The sequence below is a fragment of the Erinaceus europaeus genome, chromosome 17 (genome assembly GCF_950295315.1).
Source record: "Erinaceus europaeus chromosome 17, mEriEur2.1, whole genome shotgun sequence".
Lineage (NCBI taxonomy): Eukaryota > Metazoa > Chordata > Mammalia > Eulipotyphla > Erinaceidae > Erinaceus > Erinaceus europaeus.
In genome coordinates, this window is record NC_080178.1 from 9,823,336 (window position 1) to 9,846,738 (window position 23,403).

General features: G+C 43.0%; 1 protein-coding gene across 1 annotated transcript; it reads left to right on the forward strand.

Annotated features, from left to right (window-relative positions):
- Positions 1-1,910: 1,910 nt before the first annotated feature.
- LOC132533834 (membrane-spanning 4-domains subfamily A member 12-like) lies at positions 1,911-19,747 on the forward strand. The gene is made up of 7 exons (XM_060176264.1): positions 1,911-4,444; positions 12,583-12,819; positions 14,192-14,329; positions 15,690-15,746; positions 17,687-17,803; positions 19,048-19,137; positions 19,323-19,747. The coding sequence occupies exons 2-7, from the start codon at positions 12,589-12,591 to the stop codon at positions 19,434-19,436; spliced, it is 747 nt and encodes a 248-aa protein (XP_060032247.1). The 5' UTR covers positions 1,911-4,444; positions 12,583-12,588; the 3' UTR covers positions 19,437-19,747.
- Positions 19,748-23,403: the final 3,656 nt, after the last annotated feature.

Below are 23,403 nucleotides of genomic sequence, written 5' to 3' on the forward strand. Positions count from 1 at the left end.
CTTCACTGAATGTTGCCTTTGATCTACAACTGTGATTTCCACCGTGAAGAACAAAAATATCCCTATCTCTATTTATTTAAAAGTGGTTCCAAGAAACTAGGTCACTTGTAAGAAAGTAAAGACATGTTGTGAATGCTTACAGCTAGTCACTCTGACAGTCTCATCTCATTCCCAGAGCTTCCTACTCCTACCCCATAATTTTTGAAATAACCAAATCGCATATACAAGACCTAAACATACAGCTAGAGTCGACTCTAAAGGTTATCTCAAGCAGCACAAGTGTTGAGACATGAGAGAGTCAGGAACCAGAAGACAGAAGTACTTAGACATCCACAACATCTGGAAAGCTACATTCATGATTAACATATACTTAGGTGTTTGGTAATACGATGTGACTATAGACATTCTCAGAAAGGTCATACTTGAAAATAACATCACTCATGACAATGAAAAATGACTGCCAACAGCTTCCCTACTTTCCCCTTCCTATACATAGAGATTGACCCCTAGGAAGATGTCTCTATGGTCTGTCAACTCCATTGAAACACCTGCTCCATGCTGAGTATGGACAGATCCATATGGCAGGGACACAGCCAGTGTCATTCCTACCCTCCAGTGACAGCTTGCCTTCATGAGGTACCCCCAGGGGGAGGGAGGCACTGCCTGTAACTAGAACAAAGTAGGTAGGACATTATGCTGTCTACGTGGAGTCTTCAAAAGTAGCTTTAACTGAATGCAACTCTGTGCTCTTGTCTGAAATAGACAATGTTTCCTCACTCTTCTTTGTCCTTTTACATGGGTCATGCATGATAAAGCAGACTCCCAAATTAACCATCTCACCAGCCAGAATCTGATATCCTTATTCACATAACTTCATCTGGGTTTGAACCATAAGATGCAGGGACATAGACTATTCATGTCAGTTTATTCTTATACACATTCCCAAGGAGATTTGTGTGTGTGTGTGTGTGTGTGTGTGTGTGTGTGTGTGTGAAATTTTCATAATAATATATCCCTCCCTTTCAACACCTCAGAACATGACTGAAATAAATGACAGATACTTTACATCCCTAATATTCTTTCATATTGATAGGCAATTTATATCAGCACCAGAGAACACAAAAACCATTCCCACCTAGTTAGGCACTTAAAGTAGCTCTTATTTATTGATTTGAAAATCACTTTCAGAATGGCAAAAACTATGAATAAGATACATATTTCCTCTCCTCATTTTAAAAATAGAGTTTCACACTTCATGTCTTGTCAAAGTCTGTCAAGTAGAAAGTGCTGACACCCACCAAAAAGCCAGGAAATTAATTTGGAAGGCCACTTTAAGAAGTGACTAGTCAAAGTCTAGTACAGAGAAATAAAGGCCTCAGAAATATTTAAATTTTGCTCATTTTTGCAATTTGATTTGTTTAAAAACAATTCCTGGTGTGAAACCTAAGACACTAACTGGAAGAGTTCATAGCCGAAATTTTCCTAAGACTACAGTATTTAAAGGTGTTTTCTATCATTCAACATGGGTTTGGTTTTCTGACGTAAAGAGAATCAAGCAATATACAATGAATACAACTGAATTGCCCACTGGTAAAATCACATTAAATTGGGATGACCCTATGTAATTATATGTATCCTTTATTCAACATTTTCCTTAGTGACTTATTAAAAATCGGCACACTCGATTAAGAGCACATATCACCATGAGCAAGGATATGGGTTTGATCCCCTGCTCCCCACCTGCGGGGAAGATGCTTCATGAGCAGTGAAGTAGGGCTGCAGGTGTCTTTCTCTCTCCCTCTCTGTCTCCCCTTCCCTCTCAATTTCTCTCTGTCCTGTCAAGTTAAAATAAAGGCAGGTCTGGTAGGAATTGGCCTGTAACCCATTAAAGTAAAATAAACGTAACTCCCTGCCCTTCATGTGGCCTCAGGTCTCGTTCTTTGGTTACTTTTAAGCTATAATACAGAATGTTTTATTACAATCGGCGAGATCTGACTGCTGTAGCCCTGTTTGGGCAAGACCAGGCCTTCCAAAGCAGAGAGGTACGGCCCCTTGTAGGAACAGAGAAACACACTCCCTCGATCTGAATTCTGAGATATTCCTTCCACGTAGGACTGAAACTCTCTGAGATGAGCCAGGCCTGTGTTCTGAGTGAGAGAGCAGGTGACTTATGCTTTGAAAATAAGAGGATTTGTGCTCTGCAAGGGTAAGACCCCAGGGAAAGTTAAAAGCTAGGCTTGTCAGTTGACTGGGACTGATCACATGACAGCCAGGCTAAATGGATGCTGGTCAGGGAAAGTCGGTCAGATGAGGGCCATAGTATTTGACCAGAAAGGAGGTTATGGTGTATAGCCTAGGAAAGCTAGCTCAGACAGGAAATTTTTTTAAGGGGAATGTGTTAGCTTCTGGTGTGTGTGTGTGTGTGTCCTTTTTGCTGCCCTTATCTTTTTCTCACTGACCATGTATACTCCAACATGTGAACATGCGGGGGGGGGGGGGCATAGTAGATAGACACATGGCTGGTCACCATGCTTCCCCATCATCTAGAAGTTTTGAATTCTTAAAGAAGGTTTAAAATATTTCTTTTCCTTTTTGTTTTATGCTAAGAGTAATTAAGCCATTTTGGTCCATGTCCCCGGTGAGTTAACACACAGTACGTGAAATATGACTAGGAGTATACAGAACGTTTGCAGCACTGTTCTTATGTGGTAACATGAAGGTCAAAGTTAATTTGTTAATGTAGGTAAGTATTTAAAATAGGTGTCTAAGTATTTAAATCGATCAACTTCTTCAAAGTGTTTAACGTGACTATTCTTCATCTCCAAATTGAAATACAAATTATAGGTATGTGTTTAGATAAGTGGTTCCAGGACATTCTGGAGGGTCCCTGCAATATCCTGTGGAGTGTGTGTGTGTGTGTGTGTGTGTGTGTGTGTGTGTGTGTGTGTGTGTAAAATTAATCCACAACAAATTTGGCTTTCGTTTGGCACGGTGAATCTCCCAAGAAACATTGTCACAAGCATGTGTTAATTCTCTCAGCAACTTGAGTTTATTAAAAGTGTCAAAATAAAATTAGTTAAAAATCAATATACTTTAAATGAATTTGCTTTGAGGTCCCAGCCATACAGGGGTTGCTACACAAGGTTAAATAAGCTATTCTTTAAATATGTGTTTTTCTCTAATTAGAAGCCTTCCATTTAGCATGTGTCTACTAAAACATGGATAAAATTTAAAGCAAGGAAGACTCAGCAAAGTCTTTGAAATTTAAACAGGTAGCTCCCACTCAGGGTGTGTCTCAAACTTACTAAATTGAGTAAGGCTAAAGGCACAAAGAATAGTATTGATATATAAGGTTTTCAAATACCTTTACTTTTCCTTTTTTTAAAAAGAAACTTTATATTTTTTCCTTGGCAGGCCAATCCATACTCCCAACCTGTCTCTTTCCCTAATGGGGCAGGGCTCTGGGGAGGCGGGGCTCTAAGACACATGGCAGCTTGTAAGATACCTGATATCACAGTATCTAAACTGAGCCCAGCTTAGAAGAAGAAAGTTTTTTTTAACTGTCATATGATTCTAAAGGGCATCTGGATGCCTGAGAATTGAGAGGGGAGGGGAGACAGAGAGAAAGATAACCTGCAGACCTGCTTTATGGCTCGCTCCTACAATGTCCCACCCTGAGGGAGAAGGCAGGGACTTCAACACATTGGAGGGATATGATTCAAATTTGCTCCCCAGCACAGAGTGTGCAGGATTCATGCTTGATTCCCTCCGCCTCCTCCTCCTCCTCTCCTTCCTCCTCTTTCTCTCACTCTATCTCCATGATAAATGAATACTTTGGGGAAGTATCCTTTCTCTCATGTTATCTCTCTGTGACAGGTAAACAATTTTGGAAGTATATGAAAGCAGTTATCCAACATGGAGGCACTTATGATAAGATGCTGACAGCCACCATCCTTTTTAGCAGGCATGTTCCCTCCTTGATCAATAGAAGACCTAATCAGCATCAGCACATTCAGGACAGAGGAGCTTCAGGACCAACTGAATATTGGCACCAGTTTCACAAACACCCTGCCTGTTTGCTGAGGTCAGATAAATGAACAAATTAGAAGGCTCCTGGCATCATCCTGACCCCTTATCAGACCACAGACACTGGTGGCTTGAACGAGATGTTCAGGCCACCTCCCACATGATTCCGTGCATTCTGTTGCATTCATCTTTTTACACATACAAAGACTTTTAAGTTTGGGGGGTGCCTGGACTCTTTCTTCCTTTCTGTCCATGCCCCCGTCTTAACAGACAAATAAAACGTGTCTTGACTCTTTCTGTACATGAGGTTCTGTCTCTTATTTCTCCCCATCATCCTATTATTTGTTGCTGACACCCACGGAAAAGAAGAATTTCTTCCACCTGCTGGCTCCCCAGCCAATTCACCACAAGTTGTTTGGTGAGTACTCTGGTCCCAGATGAGGGATCCTCTTTGACTTAGGGATGGGGAAACCCCATTACCAAAACCCTCAGGCCTAAGTCTCTCATCTCTGCCTTCCACTCTGGAGAGACTTCAAAGATGTCTGACTCTGTCCTGTGGTGTCAGGGATTCCCCCTGGGGACCTGACCTGTTTGATGGGACTGTCCTGAAAAGATTCACTCCTCCACTGGGCCAACCACACTCCACCAGCTCTGAAAGAAGATGCTCTGACAGTGATCAGAAACACTTTTATTCTGTGGTTTCAGATCACAGACTTAGTCTCCTTTCCAACCTGGCCTCAGTGCCCATTTGATAAGAGACACTTGACCCCAGAGGGTACTCTTCACTCCCTGTTACCCTCCAACCTCTTCCTTTCCTCCACCAGAAACAGTTTCTCAAAGTTACCTTTCTTTTTTCTTTAGTGTTTTTTTTTTAAATATGTATTTATCTCCTTTTGTTGCCCTTGTTTTAGACTGTTGTAGTGATTATTGTTATTGTCATGGATGCCGTTGCTGTTTGGATAAGACAGACAGAAATGGAGAGAGGAGGGGAAAACAGAGACGGGGAGAAAGATAGTCACCTGCAGACCTGCTTCACCACTTGTGAAGCGACTCCCCTGCAGGTGGGGAGCCGGGCTTGAACTGGGATCCTTACACCAGTCCTTGCACTTTGTGCCACATGCGCTTAACCTGCTGCACTACCACCTAACTCTCTCAAAGTTGCCTTTCGTGAGCTTCCGTTGACCTGGAAAATTGTGCAGACTTCTCAAGGAATGCCTCGTCCTTGCTTCCTGCTCCCATATCTTATGATGCTGCTGGATCCCCTCAGGCCTCTCAGTCTTCCTCCTTCTTCCTCCTCAAAAAAATCTTCCTTCTCCCCGTGTTTAAAAGGAGTAGAGGGTGCTGCCTCTCTGGCTGTGCAGCCCCTACATGGTCAGGCTACAAAAGTGGCTTGGGGAGAGAAAGACCAGGAGGGAGGGAGAGGGGAAAAATCCACTCGTGCCAGGAAAGGCCCAGCTGCTCTGCTCTGTGGCTCTGGGGTAACTCTCTCTCCCCGCTTGTAATCCTGGTCCCAGACGCAAGCATTTACAGTTATAAAACTTCATACAGTTGGGCTTTAATATTCATGATATGCTGGTTTAAAAAAACTGTAAGTTGTCTCTGGGAAAAGAGGTTCTCCAACAAGCAATAATTTAGTGCTAACTCTACACTGCTAAAATAATCTAGAGAGGAACTATGTCCAACTGTCTTTGCCCTCAGGCCTCTGGTGAGCTGAGAAACATCTGATGCTGTCAGTACTGTGCAGAATTCAGCCTACTAAGTAGTTATACATATGCCATTTCTGGTCTTATAAAGTATATTAAATACGCTATGTGTATATGGTATATTTAAAACCTCTTGGTGGACCCTACCATCTAAAAACTTTTAAATCTATACGTTTGTATAGATAACAGTAAGAGTATTCTGGAATTATATATTTTAAAAGTTTAATATGTACTAATCAGTTCAGACAGTTATACCCTAGAAGGAAAGCAAGTTTTCTTGTTATTTAAATTCCAACAGGGACTTTATTTGTGGTCAATTTAAGGTTTGAATCATTAAAAAGCAGTCAGCCAGGTGCCGGGCAGTGGCACAGCAGGTTAAGTGCACTTGGCACAAAGTACAAGGACCAGCCTAAGATCCCGGTTCGAGCCCCAGTTCCCCACCTGCAGGGGGGTCACTTCACACGAGGTGAGAGAGGTCCCAGGTATCTATCTTTCTCTCCTCCTCTCTGTCTTCCCCTCCTTTCTCAATTTCTCTTTGTCCTACCCAACAATAACAACAATACTAACAATAACAATAACAATAGCAACGATAAACAACAAGGGCAACAAAAGGAAAAAAATGGCCTCCAGGAGCAGTGGATTCATAGTGCAGGCATCGAGCCCCATCGATAACCCTGGAGGCAAAAAAAAAAAAAAAGCAGTCAGCCTGATCTTACCAATGTGACCCTGAACCCCACCTCCCCAGAGGCCTACCCAACTAGGGAAAGATAGAAACAGGCTGGGGATATGGATCAACCTGTCAGTGCCCATGTCCAGTGGAGAAACTATTACAGAAGCCAAGAAGCCAGACCTCCCACTTTATGCACCCCATAACAATCTTTGGTCTATACTCCCAGAGGGATAAAGAACAGGGAAACTTCAATGGAGGGGATGGGATACAGAACTCTAGTGGTGGAAATTGTATGGGATGACAGCCCTCTTATCCCACAATCTTATTGATCATTACTTAAAAAGGCAGTCTGCTCTGGAGCTCTATAATTATAAAAGCTATTAAAAATTATTAGCATTTAAAATTAATAGTAGGAAGTCATGTTTTACATCATGTTAAGTAAACTATTAAAAATGTAATGTTAATGACCCATGGGTAAGTCCTGTTTTGCTTTTCTAGAATTAAGAGGAAAGATCCTTTTTTTTCCTCTCCTTCCTCCTTTTAGTGGCACCTCCCTGGCCACCTCTCCAGATGGCCTGACTGAACTTGGGGTAAAACTCCCAATAAAAGGCAAGTCTGTAATACTTTTTAATAAACACCAGGGCATCTTACTTTGCCCTGCCAGAATTTGGGAGTCGGATTTTCCCTTGCTTCATCTCTATTACAAACATTAAGGGGCTAATAATCCAGCCATTAGCCACCAACCCACCCCACCCCATTTTTTCCCCCAGAGCACTGCTCAGCCCTGACTTATAGTAGTTCAGATATTGAACTTGGGACTTTGAAGTCTCAGGCAAGAGAGTCTCTTTGCATAACCGTTATGCTATCTACCCAACCCCCCTCTTATTTCCCTTAGATAAGCACTACTTTCCACACACCCAGCTGTCTCTTCCTGACCTCACAAAATGTCTTCCCCTTTCTGTCATTAGGGGGTAATAATGAACATCCCACTGCACTGAATAGTCTTGCTTTTATTTCTTTTTTTTTTTCTCCTCCTCCAGGGTTATTGCTGGGCTCGGTGCCTGCACCATGAATCCACTGCTCCTGGAGGCCATTTTTTTCCCCCTTTTGTTGCCCTTGTTGTAGCTCCGTTGTGGTTATTATTATTGCCCTTGTTGACGCAATTCGTTGTTGGATAGGACAGAGAGAAATGGAGAGAGGAGGGGAAGACAGAGAGAGAGAGGGGAGAGAAAGATAGACCCCTGCAGACCTGCTTCACCGCCCGTGAAGCGACTCCCCTGCAGGTGGGGAGCCGGGGGCTCGAACCGGGATCCTTACGCCGGTCCCTGCGCTTTGCGCCACATACGCTTAACCCGCTGCGCCACCGCCCGACCCCCTTGTTTTTATTTCTATCCATGTTTTGTTTGTTAGTTCTGTTATTATTTTTTCTCCTGCAAATCTGTTTGTACCATGATCCCACTGCTCCCAGTGGCTTTGTTTGTTTGTTTATATAGACAGAAGAGAAATTGAGAGGGAGAGGGAGAAATAGAGAGAGACACCTGTAGCATTGCTTCACCTGCACTACAAATCCACTGCTCCTGGAGGCCATTTTTCTAATTTTTGTTGCCCTTGTTGTTGCTCTTATTTTTGTTGTCATTGTTGTTGTTGGATAGAACACAGAGAAAGCAAGAAAGAGAGAGAGAGGAGGGGAAGACAAAGGGGGGAGAGATAGACACCTGCAGACCTGCTTCACCACTTGTGAAGCAACCCCCCTGCAGGTGGGGATCCTGGGAAAGCTTTGCAAGTGGTGAAGCAGGGCTGCAGCTATCTCTCTGTCTCTCTCCCTTCCTATCACCCTCTTCCCTCTCAATTTCCGGCGGCTGTCTCTATCCAATAAATAAAGATTAAAAAAAGAAAAAGTACCTACTTTTGATAAAGACTAGTGGTGTGTGTGTGTGTGTGTGTGTGTGTGTAATGTGCCATTTATTAAGAACATACATTTCAATTTTGTGACCCTGGGGCATTATGCATGATACATCTTTTACATATGTCCCCTGTGTCTGAGACATGATGAGGCCAGCCTGAGAAAGCAAACAGGGAGGGTGTCTGTGAAGAAGAGGGACTCAAGGCTAGTTATCCAGCATGGAGGCACACATGTTTAGACTCTGGCCACCATCATCCCACTTAGCAGGTGATCAGCAGAAGACCTTGCCAGCATCAGCACACAGCAGAGAATGGCAGCCAGACCAGCTGAATGTGGTGCCAGTTTCACAAACACCCTCCCTGTTTGCCGAATCCAGATAAATGAATAAAAAAAGAAGGCTCCTGGCATCATCCTGACCCCCTTATCAGACCAATGACACGGGCGGCTTAAACGCCTAGTTCAAGCCACTTCCCATATGATTTCAAGCACCCTCTTGTATTCCCCTTTTTACATAGATATGTGGTTTTACATGGGGTGCCTGACTTCTTTCTGTCCATGGCCTTTGTCTTGGAAGTCAAGTAAAAACTTTTCTTGACTCTTTCTGAGACTCTGTCTCATACTTCTCTTCATCATCCTATTAATATGTTGTCCTTAGATTTAAAAATATCCACAAACTGCAACTTAAAAATTCAATTGCCAACATCTTTCTTTTCCTTCTTGCAGACAAAGGAACATGATAAAGGAAGCAACAGACTGAAGGCATTTCAATTACCATGTCATTGTATGTATTAAGGCAGGGAAATTTCTGAGAGAATTCCATCAAAAAAGGTGGAGGGCTGAAGAGAGAGTTCACCAGGGGAGTCGGGCTGTAGTGCAGCGGGTTAAGCGCAGGTGGCGCAAAGCACAAGGACCGGCATAAGGATCCCGGTTTGAACCCCGGCTCCCCACCTGCAGGGGAGTCGCTTCACAGGCGGTGAAGCAGGTCTGCAGGTGTCTATCTTTCTCTCCTCCTCTCTGTCTTCCCCTCCTCTCTCCATTTCTCTCTGTCCTATCCAACAATGACAACAACAATAATAACTACAACAATAAAACAACAAGGGCAACAAAAGGGAATAAATAAATAAAATAAATATTTAAAATAAACTGTATACAGAGAGAGTTCACCAGGAGGGGTGGGGGAAGATAGCATACTGGTTATGCAAAGAGCTTCTCATGCCTAAGGCTCTGAAGTCCCAGGTTCAGTCCCCTGTACCACCATAAGCCAGAGCTGATCAGTGCTTTGGTTTAAAAGGTAGAGACAGACACAGAGACAGAGACAGAGAGACAGAGAGAGAGAGAAACTCACCAGGTAGGGTATTGTAAGCCATGGTTCACACTTGCGCCCTTCTCTCCCCCCACCACCACCCCCTTTCTCTCTTTCCCTTTCCCCTATGAATGAAAAAGCAGTCTGGGAGCTATGAAATCACACATGCATGAGGACACAGCTCAGGGGAAAAAATATTGAAAGCAAAATATTTGCAAGCTTACAGAAAGCAGACACACTACTCTACAGATAGCACTAGTCAGATAACCTGTCAACACCCATGTTCAGCAGGGAAGCAATTACAGAAGCCAGACCTTCCACCTTCTGCATCCCACAATGACCTTAGGTCCATACTCCCAGAGGGTTAAAGAACAGGAAAGCTATCAGGGGAGGGGATGGGATGCAGAGTTCTGGTGGTGGGAATTGTGTGGAGTTGTACCCTCTTATCCTATAGTTTTGTCAGTGTTTCCTTTTTATAAATTAAATTAAATTAAAAAGGAAGTGCTCAGTTTCTTCAGGCAAAATAACAAAGTAAGATTTACAAGTATCACAGCTGTGAGACCATGAGGGGAAGAGAACAGCATGAAACTCCTCAGTGGGGAGTCGGGCGGTGGCGCAGTGGGTTAAGCGCACGTGGTGCAAAGCTCAGGGACCGGCGTAAGGATCCCGGTTCGAGCCCCCGGCTCCCCACCTGCAGGGGAGTCGCTTCACGGGCAGTGAAGCAGGTCTGCAGGTGTCTTTCTCTCCCCCTCTCTCTGTCTTCCCCTCCTCTCTCCATTTCTCTCTGTCCTATCCAACAACAAAGCAACGTCAACAATGGCAATAATAACCGCAAGGAGGCTGCAACAACTAGGGCAACAAAAAGGGGGAAAAATGGCCTCCAGGAGCGGTGGATTCATGGTGCAGGCACCGAGCCCAGCAATAACCCTGGAGGAGAAAAAAAAATTAAAAAAAAAAAAAAAAGAAACTCCTCAGTGAAATTTACTGCCTGGAGAAAGGATGTAAGAAGCTTTACAGGGGGTCGGACGGTAGCGCAGCAGGTTTAGTGCCTGTGGCGCAAAGCAGAAGGATCAGTGTGAGGATCCCGGTTTGAGCCCCGGGTTCCCCACCTGCAGGGGAGTCGCTTCACAGGCGGTGAAGCAGGTCTGCAGGTGTCTGTCTTTCTCTCCCTCTCTCTGTCTTCCCCTCCTCTCTCCACTTCTCTCTGTCCTATCCAACAACGACAACAATAATAACTACAACAATAAAAAAACAAAGGGCAACAAAAGGGAATAAATAAATATATATTAAAAAGAAGAAGCTTTATAAAGCACCATTCAGTAGGAACGTTCCAAGCTGCCCCAATAGCAGGACCCATCTTCCTCAGGTGGAGCAGAGAGTATGTTGTCCAGCCTCCCTTGGGAGGATGGAACATTCTCTAACATTGATCCAAGTTGAGGGCAAGGTCCTATGGGGACCCACAAAGGGGTCTGTTGTGTTGTTCCTGATAGAAATGACCAGTAACAATGGAGAGAGAGATTTATTTGAGGTCTAGGCCCATCATGTCTTTTTGGGAATCTCAGTACTCCCCGAATAGGGTCCCAGCTGATGGGGTAGCCTGATAGTGACTAAAGAGTCATCATTAAAGTATGCCAGTCTCTAGCCCTTATTCAGCTTTTGTAGTCCTTGCTTTGATAAGGTTAGCTTTGGAGTGAGTGAGGGAAGTGTAATAGGAAGTAGGTGAGGAGGGTATCTCAGTCTGACCACAGAATGTGAGCTCATATCTACAGGGATGCAGAGGTCACATAGGCTCCTAAGCTGAATATGGGCCCCAGATCACATCAAATCGATGGGGTTTACAGTCAGTAATATTTATATACCTTTCCCATATTTGGGAGCTACTCTCTTCCCTGATCCAGCTTTCTGGTCCTTTATGCAGCCATGAAATCATCTCTCCAGATAATAACTTGGATCCATCTGCATATCAGATTTCAGGCTCAGGGGAAAAAAAAACTGGTATAGCCATAGCCCCTTTGGAATATAACTAAAATATGCCTACTAGCTATCTACAAAATGGAGGGAACCCCCCCAACTCTTCAGATGTACTATTCCAGACTTTAGGTTCATGATCAGTCAACAACATGATTAGTTACTCCCATATTCTGGCCCCAGGGCTCAAACTTGGATCCTCCAACAGGGTAAAGTGTGCACTCAACTAGGTGAATCACCTAGCAGCCCCTGACGGTATTAGTTTTATCCATCATGTGACACTTAAAGACAGCAGCACAATCCTGTGGACTTTCTGAAACAGTGCTTGTCCCCTGTGCCTTTAATTACCTTCTGCCTTTGAGCAACGGCAACGCCTGCAATTGTCAGTCCTTTGGGCTCATAGCACCGACTTCCCGTTTTAGAGAAACACATGAGAAAGTTAAAACCACAAGAAAAAAAAAGAAACAAAATCCTCGAAATCACGCCAGATGAAATTAGGGAAGAGAAATCTTTACCCACTCCACTAAATTTATTATGTATCTAATGCTTTCTTTTTTCTTTTTTGCCAGCTGGGTAGGTAGGTGGTTGCTGGAGTTAGGTGCCTATACAATGATTCCAACCACTCCTGGTGACCACTTTTCTAATAGATAGTGAGAGACAGAGATAAACTGGGATAGAAAGGGAGAAAGTAGGAAGAGAGAAAGAGAGAGAGAGGAGGAGTGACACCTGCTGTATTGCTCTGCTGCTTTGTCTCTTTTCTCTCTGTAAATAAATCTATTTTTCAAAAGGAAATTATTTTCAGAGAAATGAACTAAAAAGCAAGAAATCTGTCCAATTTTACTTGAAATTATCTTATTGAAGTCCATTTCAATTTTAATCTAAGTTAGAATTTAGATCTAACTTAAAGAGCAAAACAGTGAACTTTTATCTGCCCACTGTTTTCCTCTATATGTGTAGATAACTGAGATGTGGCAAGATCTGCTTAATTTTCTTTTCTCCTAATACTTAGGACACTATGATGCCAGACAAACCAAAAACCAAAGCTAGTGCTGAGCCTATGCCCAGTACTTCCCAGCCACGCACTACTACAGCACCGGGCCCATACCAAGGTCTTCGTGGTCTACCTGTTGTCATAGTTGACCCAGAATTATTTGCTAACATTGTGCAGAATCAAGGAAATACACACATATCAAGTCCAAAGACAGTACCACCAGTCAAAAGTTTTGATGATGCAAAACCACTTGGGGTAAGTCAACTTGCTACTAGAATTTAAAGCTTGCACTGGCATGGTTTAATATAAGCTACAGGTCGAAGAATGTAAATGACCTCATCACAAGCACCCATTCCTTAGCAAGTTTTCAGCATGACTTTGAAAATGGCTTCCCTTGTAGCTCGAAGTAATTTGCCTGGATATTATTAGCATTACCCAGAGCTCAACTTATTTTTACAATCAAGCAAGATTCCACTGGGTGACAAAGAATTCTTCCCATCAGGGTGATTTGGGAACATGGGCATCATGGGAGCAGCAATACTACTTCCTTGATCTCACTTGTACCAACCATGGGAACCCTCAATCCTGCCACTGGGTTAATCAATCGGTTACAGGCCTGGTGTTTATAGAGGAGCAAACTCACATTGAACCCACCTTGGCAGAGCTGGTAGTCAGCGGAAGCAGCAGTGACAGTGGCATTTCTGTTACTGAAAGAGGAGTGTCTGGAGATGAAGCAACTTTTTGAATGCTGTGGTTTAGTACCGCACGATGATGCTACTACTTCTGGTAGCCATTTTTCCCCTTGCTTTATTTGCTAGGCTGGAAAGAAATTGAGAGGTTGAGGGAAAGAGACAGAGATAGAAATAGAGAAGGGGACCAGGTGGTGGTGAACCAGGTCAAGTGCACATAGTACAAAGTTCAAGGATTCCAGTTGAAGTCCCCAGCTCCCCACCTGTAGGGGAGTCACTTCACAAGCCGTGAAGCAGATCTGCAGGTATCTCTCTGTCTCTCTCCCTCTCTTATCCCCCCCCTTCCTCTCTCAATTTCTCTCTGTCCTATTCAATAAATTTTTTAAAAATGGAAAAAATGGTCTCTAAGAGTAATAGAGTCATAGCGTTGGTATTGAGGCCCCGCAATAACCCTGGAGGTAAAAAGAATAGTAAAAAAAGGAGAGAGAAGGCTAATGGTTCTGCAAAAGAATTTCATGCCTGAGGCTCCAATGTCTCAGATTCAATCTCCAGTATGGCCATAAGGCAGAGCTGATCAGTGCTCTGGTCTTTCTCTCTGTGTATCTCTCATTAAAAATAATAATAATAAGTGAATTTTAAAAATCTTAGGAGATATCTTTTTAAGAAGATACAAATAGAGAGATATAGACATAGAAATATAGATAGATGATAGATAGATAAGTAGATGGGTAGATAGATAGATAGATAGATAGACAGATAGATAAAAGGAGACACACCTGTATCTCTGCTTCACCACTCATGAAGTTTTTTTCCCCCAGCTGGTGGGGACCAGGGACTTGAACTCAGGTCCTTGTGCATAATAACCTGTTCATTTTACATGCTACTAGCTATCCCCAAAAGAAGATATTCTTAACACCCCACTATTTTCTGTTTTCCAGGCAATACAGATCTCTATTGGATTGGTGCACATTGGTTTTGGAGTCATTCTGGGATATATAAGCATTGGTTATGAAAATATTCTTGGCTTTATCTCTGTTGCCTTTATTAGCGGGTATCCATTCTGGGGAGGCCTCTCTGTGAGTAATCTGCAAAATTCTTCTCTGTTTATAAAGTACAACTGTGCACAGCTTTCACTTTGATGAGTTTTACACCCGATCCGATAGAGCATTCAGACAAGAAGTGGTTCTCACTAGAGAGAAAATAAGGGAGAGTGAATGTTCTCCGTTTTAATCACAGCTTAGACCCACACCCTAAAGTTCACACCAGTCATGTTACCAACAAGCCAAACATTTTCACTCCTTATTGTATTTCATGTGGAAATGTGTGTGTTGGATGAAGGGAAACAAAAAAAGATGGGACTGGGACAGGGTCCAAAATGGTAACCGAGCATGACAGAGATGGGCAGTGAGCTCAACCTTCATAAGGGTAATGAAAGTTTACCTGACAGCTGGTTACCTGCAGCAATCCAAGAAGGAAATTTTAAAGTTCATATTCTCTGAGTGTTGTCCTAGAAGCTGAGAAGTTTGAGAGAGACTGTGCGATCAAAATTAGATCAATATTAAAATCAAACTTTCTTTTTGTTGTTGTTTTTTTGCGTTTTGATTTTTTTCAGTCACATATTTATTTTTGTGACTAATAGCAGATTACAAGATTGTAAGATTACAGAGTGTAAAACCACACCATACCTACCATCCAAAGTCCGTGTCCCTACCCTCCCACTGGCGAATGATAACCACCATAGTTGTCACGGAATCTTAGAAGCATGTTGTTTGCTTCTACTGTTTGTTTGTTTGCTTGATTGCTTTTGTTTGTTTTACAAGTTCATGTGTCTCAGTTCTCTAGAATCCACATGTGAGTGAAACCATCTGGTAGGTGTCTTTCATCTCTTATTTCCCTAAACAGTCACCTCCAGCTCCATCCAGTTTGTCTCAATGGACACAATATCATCTTTTATGATTGCAGAGTAGCATTCCCCAGAGTATATATATCCTGTAATTTTTTTTAGCCAGACATCTGTTGATAGGTATGCTTCCACTCATGGACTACTGTGAATAATGCAGCTTTGAACACAGGGGTGCTAGGAACTTAGGGAGCCTTCAGGTTAGTGTGTGAGTGTCCTTTGGATAAATGCCCAAGATTGGTGCTGATGTCATAAAGTAATTCCATTTTTATTATTTTAACGACTCTCCATTCAGTCTTCCAAAGAAACAACACCAGCTTCTATTCCCACCAGCAGTCTGGCAGTGTCCCTTTAGCTCCAAACCTGCAGGACACCTGTCATTTCCAGCTTTATTAACGAGGGCATGCTCACAGGTGTGAGGTGGATTCTCAGTGTAGTTTTAACTTGCAGAAAATCATAGTTTCTCAAAATAGCAGTTTCCAGGAACAACCAAAGGTGTCACCATTTCACAAATACCTATGTGTCTGTTTCTACAGTTCATTATCACCGGTGTGCTCTCTATAATTGCAGATAAGGATACATCCCCTTATCTGGTAAGTTGGGATTCTTCTACTTTTAGCCTCTTTTAAAGTCTGAGTGGGGGGTGGGGGGGGGTTAGCGGATGGATCACCTGGTAGAACACCTGACTGTCATGCACAAGGTCCTAGGTTCAAGTCCTGGCACTTCATGGGAGCACAAAGGACAACACGAGATGAAGCCCCATGGAGCAATGCTGTTACCTTTCCTCTTTCAAAAGAGAGATAAAAGAGGAAAATTTAAAAAAGAAAAGAACAGGGGCTGGGTGGTGGTGCACCTGACTGAGTGCACATGTTACAGAGTGCAAGACCCCGGTCCCCGGCTGCAGGAAGAAAAGCTTTGTGAGTGGAGAAGTAGGGCTGCAGGAGTCTCTCTTTCTCTCTCCCTCTCTCCCTCTCCCCCACCCTCTCAATTTATGGCTGTCTCTATCCAATAAATAAAGATAATTTTTTTAAAAATTTAAAGAAAGGGAACAGGAGAAAGAATATTTGGGTGGAATAGTCACAGGAGGATATACTAGACACACAAGGTCCTCAGTTCAGTCTCTAGCGTGACATTAAAAAAAAAAAAAGATACTTTCTTTTATTTGGAGGAGAGGAAAAAATCAAGAAGATCGATTCAGAAAATTCAAATTCAGGCTGATCCCAAGATACGTATGCCTCTACCTGGTCCAGTCAATGCACCACTCAGAAGTGGGGTCACTCAGAACTCGATATCCTGACCCTCATTGTCCTAAAGACTGATTCACATGGGCTCCCCAGCCTTAGTGGCTATCAGCACAGCACCTGACATGGAAAAGTGCTGATTAAAATCTTGTTTTTCAGGGGCCGGGTGATGGCACACTGTTTGAGCGTGCATGCTACAATGCACAAGGACCCAGGTTTGAGCCCCCGGGCCCCAACTGCAAGAGGAAAGTTTCACGAGTGGTGGAGTAGGATTGCAGGTGTTTCTCTGTCTCTCTCCCTTTCTATCTCCCCCTTCCACTCAATTTCTGGCTGTCTCTAGCCAATAAATAAAGACAATAAAAAAGTTAAAATCTTATTTTTCAGCTTTGTTTTTAAAGGTGAATGATTCTTTTTGTTTTAAATATTTATTTCCTTTTGTTGCCCTTCTTTCTTATTTCATCGCTGCAGTGATTGTTGTTGTTATTGTTGATGTCGTTGTTGTTGGATAGGACAGAGAGAAATGGAGAGAGGAGGGGAAGACAGAGAGGGGGAGAGAAAGATAGACACCTGCAGACCTGCTTCACTGCCTGTGAAGTGACTCCTCTGCAGGTGGGGAGCCGGGAGCTAGAAAGGTGACTGATTCTTAACATGCCTGAAGCATCTAGACAACTAGAATAAGATGAGGTTCTCTTTGTATTTGCATTTCTCTGCAGATGCTCATGGTAATTGCCCAAAGGGGCAAAAAAAAAAAAAAGAAAAAAAAAAGGAAAAACATCCCAATCTAAGATTTCTCTAAGGTTTCAAAGATTAAGTATCATAAGGTAGGACTGGTGAAATAGCTTACTTGTGCCCTGCGCTGCTTTGCCGTGTACACTGCCCAGGTTCGAATCAGGCCCCTACTGCCCTGCAGGAAGATTCAGTGCTGTGATCTCTTTCACTCTTGTCTCTGCCTCTCTGCCCTCTCTATCTCTAAATAAATAAACAAGTAAAATTGAATATAATAATAACCAGTGGGGGGCCAGGCTCTGGCGCACCTGGCTAAGCACTCACATTACAGCGCACAAAGACCCAGGCTCAAGGCCCTGGTCCCCGCCTGCAGTGCAAAAGCTCCACAAGTGGTGAAGCAGGGCTGCAGGTGTCTCTCAGTCTCTCTCCCTCTCTATCTCCTCTTCCCTCTCAATTTCCCTCTGTCTCTAGCCAATAATAAATAAATATTTTTTTTTTAAAAAAAGAACCATTAAACTAACTGTGTTATTTATTCTACATGTGGTGTGTTTTCTGGCCTTTTTCAGAAAGGAGGTAACATAGGAATGAATATTTTGAGCGCCATCTTTGCTGTCACTGGAGTGATTCTGTTGCTGGTGGACGAGAGCGGCAACGTAGATCCCCAACAAAACTTCTGGGCAGTGGTAGGTTCCCTATAATCAACCAGAGTCTCCTCTCTCCACACTCTCCAAGAGTGAGTCTGCTTTGGAGCTCTCAGTGTACTGTGTGGCAGCAACTCTACAAACTCCCTTCTCAATTACAGTCCTACACATAATCATGAGCATGAAGGATAAAGTGGAGGGGGCCCTGGAGATGGCCCACCCAGCAAAGCACACATTTGACCATGCATGAGGAACTGAATTTGAGCCTCCAGTTACTGTTAGAGATAATCTCACACATCCAGACTCAGCAATGGGCTAGGCAACCTGAAGAAAGGCAGGAAGTGAGACTGTTATTTGATTCTGCAGAACCAGAAGATCCTAACCCATCCTGGCAGTCAGGAAAGATACAAGCAGGGACTTGAGAATCACAATAAACATGTATGCTCTAACTCAAATCCCCCCTCCAGTTCCCCATTGACTGGGTACTTGTGGAGCTGACAGTCTTGGCCATGTGACACCTAGCAATAGGGAAGACCGTGTTCCTTTCAGGGTAGGGACCCGTGGTCTACAGCACACAGTCTCGTGCAGATGCCACCACTCTCATAGCTATCTGCGGGTCCTTAAGAGCCTTGTTGTGTCAGTGGAGTAGAACTCGCCTTTAAAAATGGTGACTTCCCCTTCCTCATGCTTGAAGAAATCATATGTTAAGTGCGATAAATCAGAAACTGAAGGATGAATATGGGATGATCTCACTCACAGGCAGAAATTGAAAAAACAAGACCAGGAGGAAACCATAAAGCAGAACTTGGGCTGGAGTTGGTGAAAAAAACACCCAAAGTGATCTCTAAACACTCAGATATCACATTCCAAAGATTTTCCACATCTCATTCATGGGCAGAACTTAAGAAACAAAAAGAGAAATGGAATAGTATTCAGGTCACAGGTTGAATCTTAGGACACTTTCAAAAAGAAATCAGAAAGGTATGGCCAGGAGCTAGGTCAGTGGGGAATAACCAGGCCTAGTATGTATGGGTCATAGAATCTATCCTTAGAACTACATATCCCAAAGCAACCCTCAGTTCTCTATTCTGCCTCCTATCTAACAAGATACGTAACAATTTTAGAAACCTGAAATTAGTCCATACTCTCCTGAAATCAGTAGATGATGACAAGAGAAACAGTCGCGAAATGAACACAGTCTGAGCTGTAAGCACATTGGGTGAGCCAGTCAACTCTTTGATGCCTGTGTGAGACCCAAATTTCAGTGTGTTTATTCCTGACTTCAGATTTCTGGAAAAGGGATCTCAGCCATGCTGATCATCTTCTCTATACTGGAGTTCTGCATAACTATCACCACAGCCTGGTTTGCCAGTGGGGTGAGTTGGGCTTCCTCTCCATAAAATAATCTGATATAAATTGCAGAAATAAAAACTTGCGTATCTCCAAAATCCCACATGGCCATAGCTGGCTAGTCTTTCTACTTGACTTGATGGGAGGGGGCAAGGGAAATGGGCTGAATAGGACCATAGTAACAATCCTGCTTGCTTTATTCACTCTCCAGTCTCTCACGAAAAAGAAAGTTGATGACTCAGCTGCAAATGACTCCTTGACAGCAGAGCCCACCAAACCTACTTCCACAAACGATGGCAACTCAGATCATGACTCTAGGTCTTAGAAGAGAAGAAACATCTGATGATCTCATGGAGGCAGAATGAGGCTACAGAAACCTCTCCAGAAGTTTGGCTCTCTTGCCCTTCCTTGATGACTGCTCGTCTTTACAGACAAGATTTGGTTTGTGCTCGTCCTTTGCTGATGATTAGGGTTTTTGTTTGTTTGTTTTTTAATCCTTCTGCCCCTGTCTTCTTTTATGTCACCACCACAAGGAGAAAAGTGAAGAACCAGAGGACTGAGAATAACTCTGTAACTCTTAGGAATTAAAAGACTTCCTGTTAATGTCACCTTTTCTCAATAAAATATCCCCACAGACATATATACGCCTTCTTTGGTAATCTTTGGCATTCACTCTAGTTTGACTACAAGTGTAAGGCAATACAGATCTGACAAAATTCTGCAAAATCAGTATTGGTGTGTGTGTGTGTGTGGGGGGTGCTCAGGGGTTCTCCGGATGCTGGGGAGCAGTTTTGTTCACGTCTCAGCGCTGAGAAGTAAATGTCATTATGCCATTAGTAGTGAGAGGAAAGAGGGAATGTGGAGAGGCAGACACACAAGGGGCATCTCACAGTAAGGTTCTGCTGAGTGTGTCTGCCAGATATCTCTGCCCAATCTCCTTTACAGGCTGTCCTCTCCCTCCAGTTATTGAGTCTGTGTGCATTTAGTTATTCAAGTATAAACATCTTAAGGGTGTACATGAACACTTCAGAGGCATGTCTACTTGGATGACTGCTCAACTGGTATGTAGACCACTCTATATCAGACTTGTTATCTGCAATTCTAATAATGGTTATTCTGAGTTTACTCTGTAAACCCTGACCTTACCCCAAGGATGTAGTCGGAGTTCAGGGATATCGGATAAGGCCACTGTTAGCCTGTGACCTGTTATCTGTACTGATCCGGCTATTAGCTAAACACGCCCCCTGGAGGCTGGAGACAAAACTCCAGAGAAAGCAAAGAATGTCTGACATGTCTGGGAAAAAAACAGCAAGGATTATAATTCAAAAGTCTATCAAGAAACCAGGGGTTCTCCAACAAAGTGGACCAACTCAAAAAAATTGGTGGCCTGAGAGCTGGCACAGTAACTAAAGAGGTGAGTTTACAAAATTAAGATCTAAAGTTCAAACCCCAGCATCATATGTGCCAGAGTGATACTCTAGATATCAAATAAATCTAAATCTATATATATATATTAATCTGGTGGAGGGAACAGGCCCCGGAAAACAATGATTTTTAGGGTGTTCACCTGCAGGGGGTGAAGCTTTGCAAGCAGTGAAGCGATTCTGCAGGTCTCTTTCTCTCTCCCTCTCTGTCTCCTTAATTCTCAATTTTTCCCTGTCTCAATCAAACAAATACATTTATTAATTACATATTTGAAGTGATTACGCTGTCAGTGGACAGGAAGTATTGCAGTGGCTGCAGTGTTGGACTTAAAAGCGTGTGTTCCCAAGACTGACCCCACCGCCACCACTGAATACGCCATCATGATTCCCTGATGTACCTCTTCTCTCATCTCTTTCTCTCATACACTCCCTCCAACTCTTTCAAGTTTTATTTTCCTCCTTTTCATCTCTCTCCTTTGCCTCCTCCTTTTTGGCGTCTCTCTCACTTCATACTCTAATATAAAATAAATAATGATTTTTGAACTACATAAGGAGAAGCTATCCAATATGGAGACAATTGTGTTAGACACTAGCAACCATCATCCCTTTCAACAAGCATGAGCCCTCCATGACCAGCAGAAGACCTTGCCAGCATCAGCACACAGCACAGAGGAGATTCAGGACCAAATGAATGTCGGCACCAGGTGCACAAACACCCACCCTGTTTGCTGAGGTCAGATAACAAAACGAAAAAAGGAGGCAACTAGATCATCCTGACCCCCTTATCAGACCAGACGCTGGCAGCTTAAACATCTAGTTCAAGCCACTTCCCATATGATTTCACACATAGTCTAGCATTCATATTTTTACATATATAAAAGTTTTTAAGTCCATACTGTGATGGACTTCTTTCTTTATGTCCATGGCCTGTGCCTTAACAGACAAAAAAAAACTTTTCTTGACTCTTTTTTTAATATTTATTTATTCCCTTTTGTTGCCCTTTGTTGTTTTATTGTTGTAGATATTATTGTTGTCTTCGTTGTTGGATAGGACAGAGAGAAATGGAGAGAGGAGGGGAAGACAGAGGGGGAGAGAAAGATAAGACACCTGAAGACCTGCTTCACCGCCTGTGAAGAGACTCCCCTGCAGGTGGGGAGCTGGGGGCTCGAACTGGGATCCTGATGCTGGTCCTTGTGCTTCACACCACATGCGCTTAACCTGCTGTGCTACCGCCCGACTCCCTCTTGACTCTTTCTGTAGCTTAGATGCTGTCTCCCCATCATCCTATTTGTTACTAAAACCCATGGAAAAGAAGAATCCCTTCTACCTGTGGCCAACTCCCCAGCCAATTCACCACAAGTTGTTTGGTGAGTACTCTGGTCCCAGATGAGGAACCCCCTTTGACTTAGGGATGGGGAAACCCCATTACCAAAACCCTCAGGTCTAAGTTGCTCATCTCTGTCTTCCACTCTGGAAAGATTTCAGAAGAGCTTTTAGAGATGTCTGACTTTGTCCTGTGGTCCCAGGGATTGTCAAAAGATTCACTCCTCTGTGTCAACCATACTCTACCTGCTCTGAAGGAAGATACTCTGACTGGGAGCAAAAACACTTACTTTTATTCTGTGGTCTCAGATCACAAACTTAGTCTCCCTCTCCAACCTGGGCTCAGTTTGAGATAGTCTTGTTTATGGCAGAGGAAAAGAAGATATTGGAGGATTTAAGGCTAGTGAAGCCCAGGGTCAAGGGCTTCACTCATCAAATGTACTGAGACCAGGCTGGGAAGGAAACTGGGTTTGGGATCTGAGATTTAAAAAAAAAAAAAAAAAAAGTTTGCCATTGGGATTTTAATATCTATGGCATGTTGGTATAAACAAACAACCTTAACTTGTCTCTGGGAATAGATGTTCTTAAACAAGGAATAATTTAGTGCTAACTCTAAACCGCGTAAATAATCTGGAGAGAAAATATGTCAAGTTATCTTTGCCCTCAGACCTCTGATGAACTGAGAAACATGTAACACTGTCAATATTATATTTAATTAAACCTTGTCAATAATTCTGTGTGTACTCTTCCTCTTCTATAAAAAAATATATTAGAGTGGGAGTAGATAGCATAATGGTTATGCAAAGAGACTTTCATGCCTGAGGCTTCAAAGTTCCAGGTCCAAGCCCCTGTACCACCATAAGCCAGAGCTTATCAGCGCTCTCTCTGGTAAAGAGAGAGAGAGAAAGGGAGAGGACAAGAAGAAGGAGGAGGAGGAGGAGAAGAATAAGAATATTAAATATACTATGTATATGGTATATTTAAAACTTCCTGGTGGAAAGTGTCACCTAATTTTTTTAAAATAATAATATGGGTAACAGTAAAAGGACTCTATAATTGTGTAAGAGCCTTTAAAAGGTTTCATGTGTTCTGGTCAGCTCTGTTATGCCACAGAGGAAAGTAAGTTATCTTGTCAATAAAATTAGAATAGGGACTTATAGTCATTTTTAAGTTTTTGTCATTAAAAGACAATCTGCTCTAATGCTCTATAATTACAAACTCTATTAAAATGATTAGCATTTAAATTTAGTGACAGGAGGTGAAGTGCTTTACATTGTATTAAGTAAATGATTAAAAAATAATTCAAAATGTAATGGTTGGGTCTGGGCAGTGGTGCACATGGTTAAGTGTACATATTACAGTGCACAAGGACACAGGTCCAAGCCCTAGCTCCCAGCCTGTATACAGGGAACATCATGATCAGTAAAACAGGGCTTCAGGTCTCTCTCTCCCTCTCCCTCTCCCTCTCCCTCTCCCTCTCCCTCTCCCTCTCCCTCTCCCTCTCTCTCTCCCTCTCCCGCTACCTCTCAATTTCACTCTGTCTTT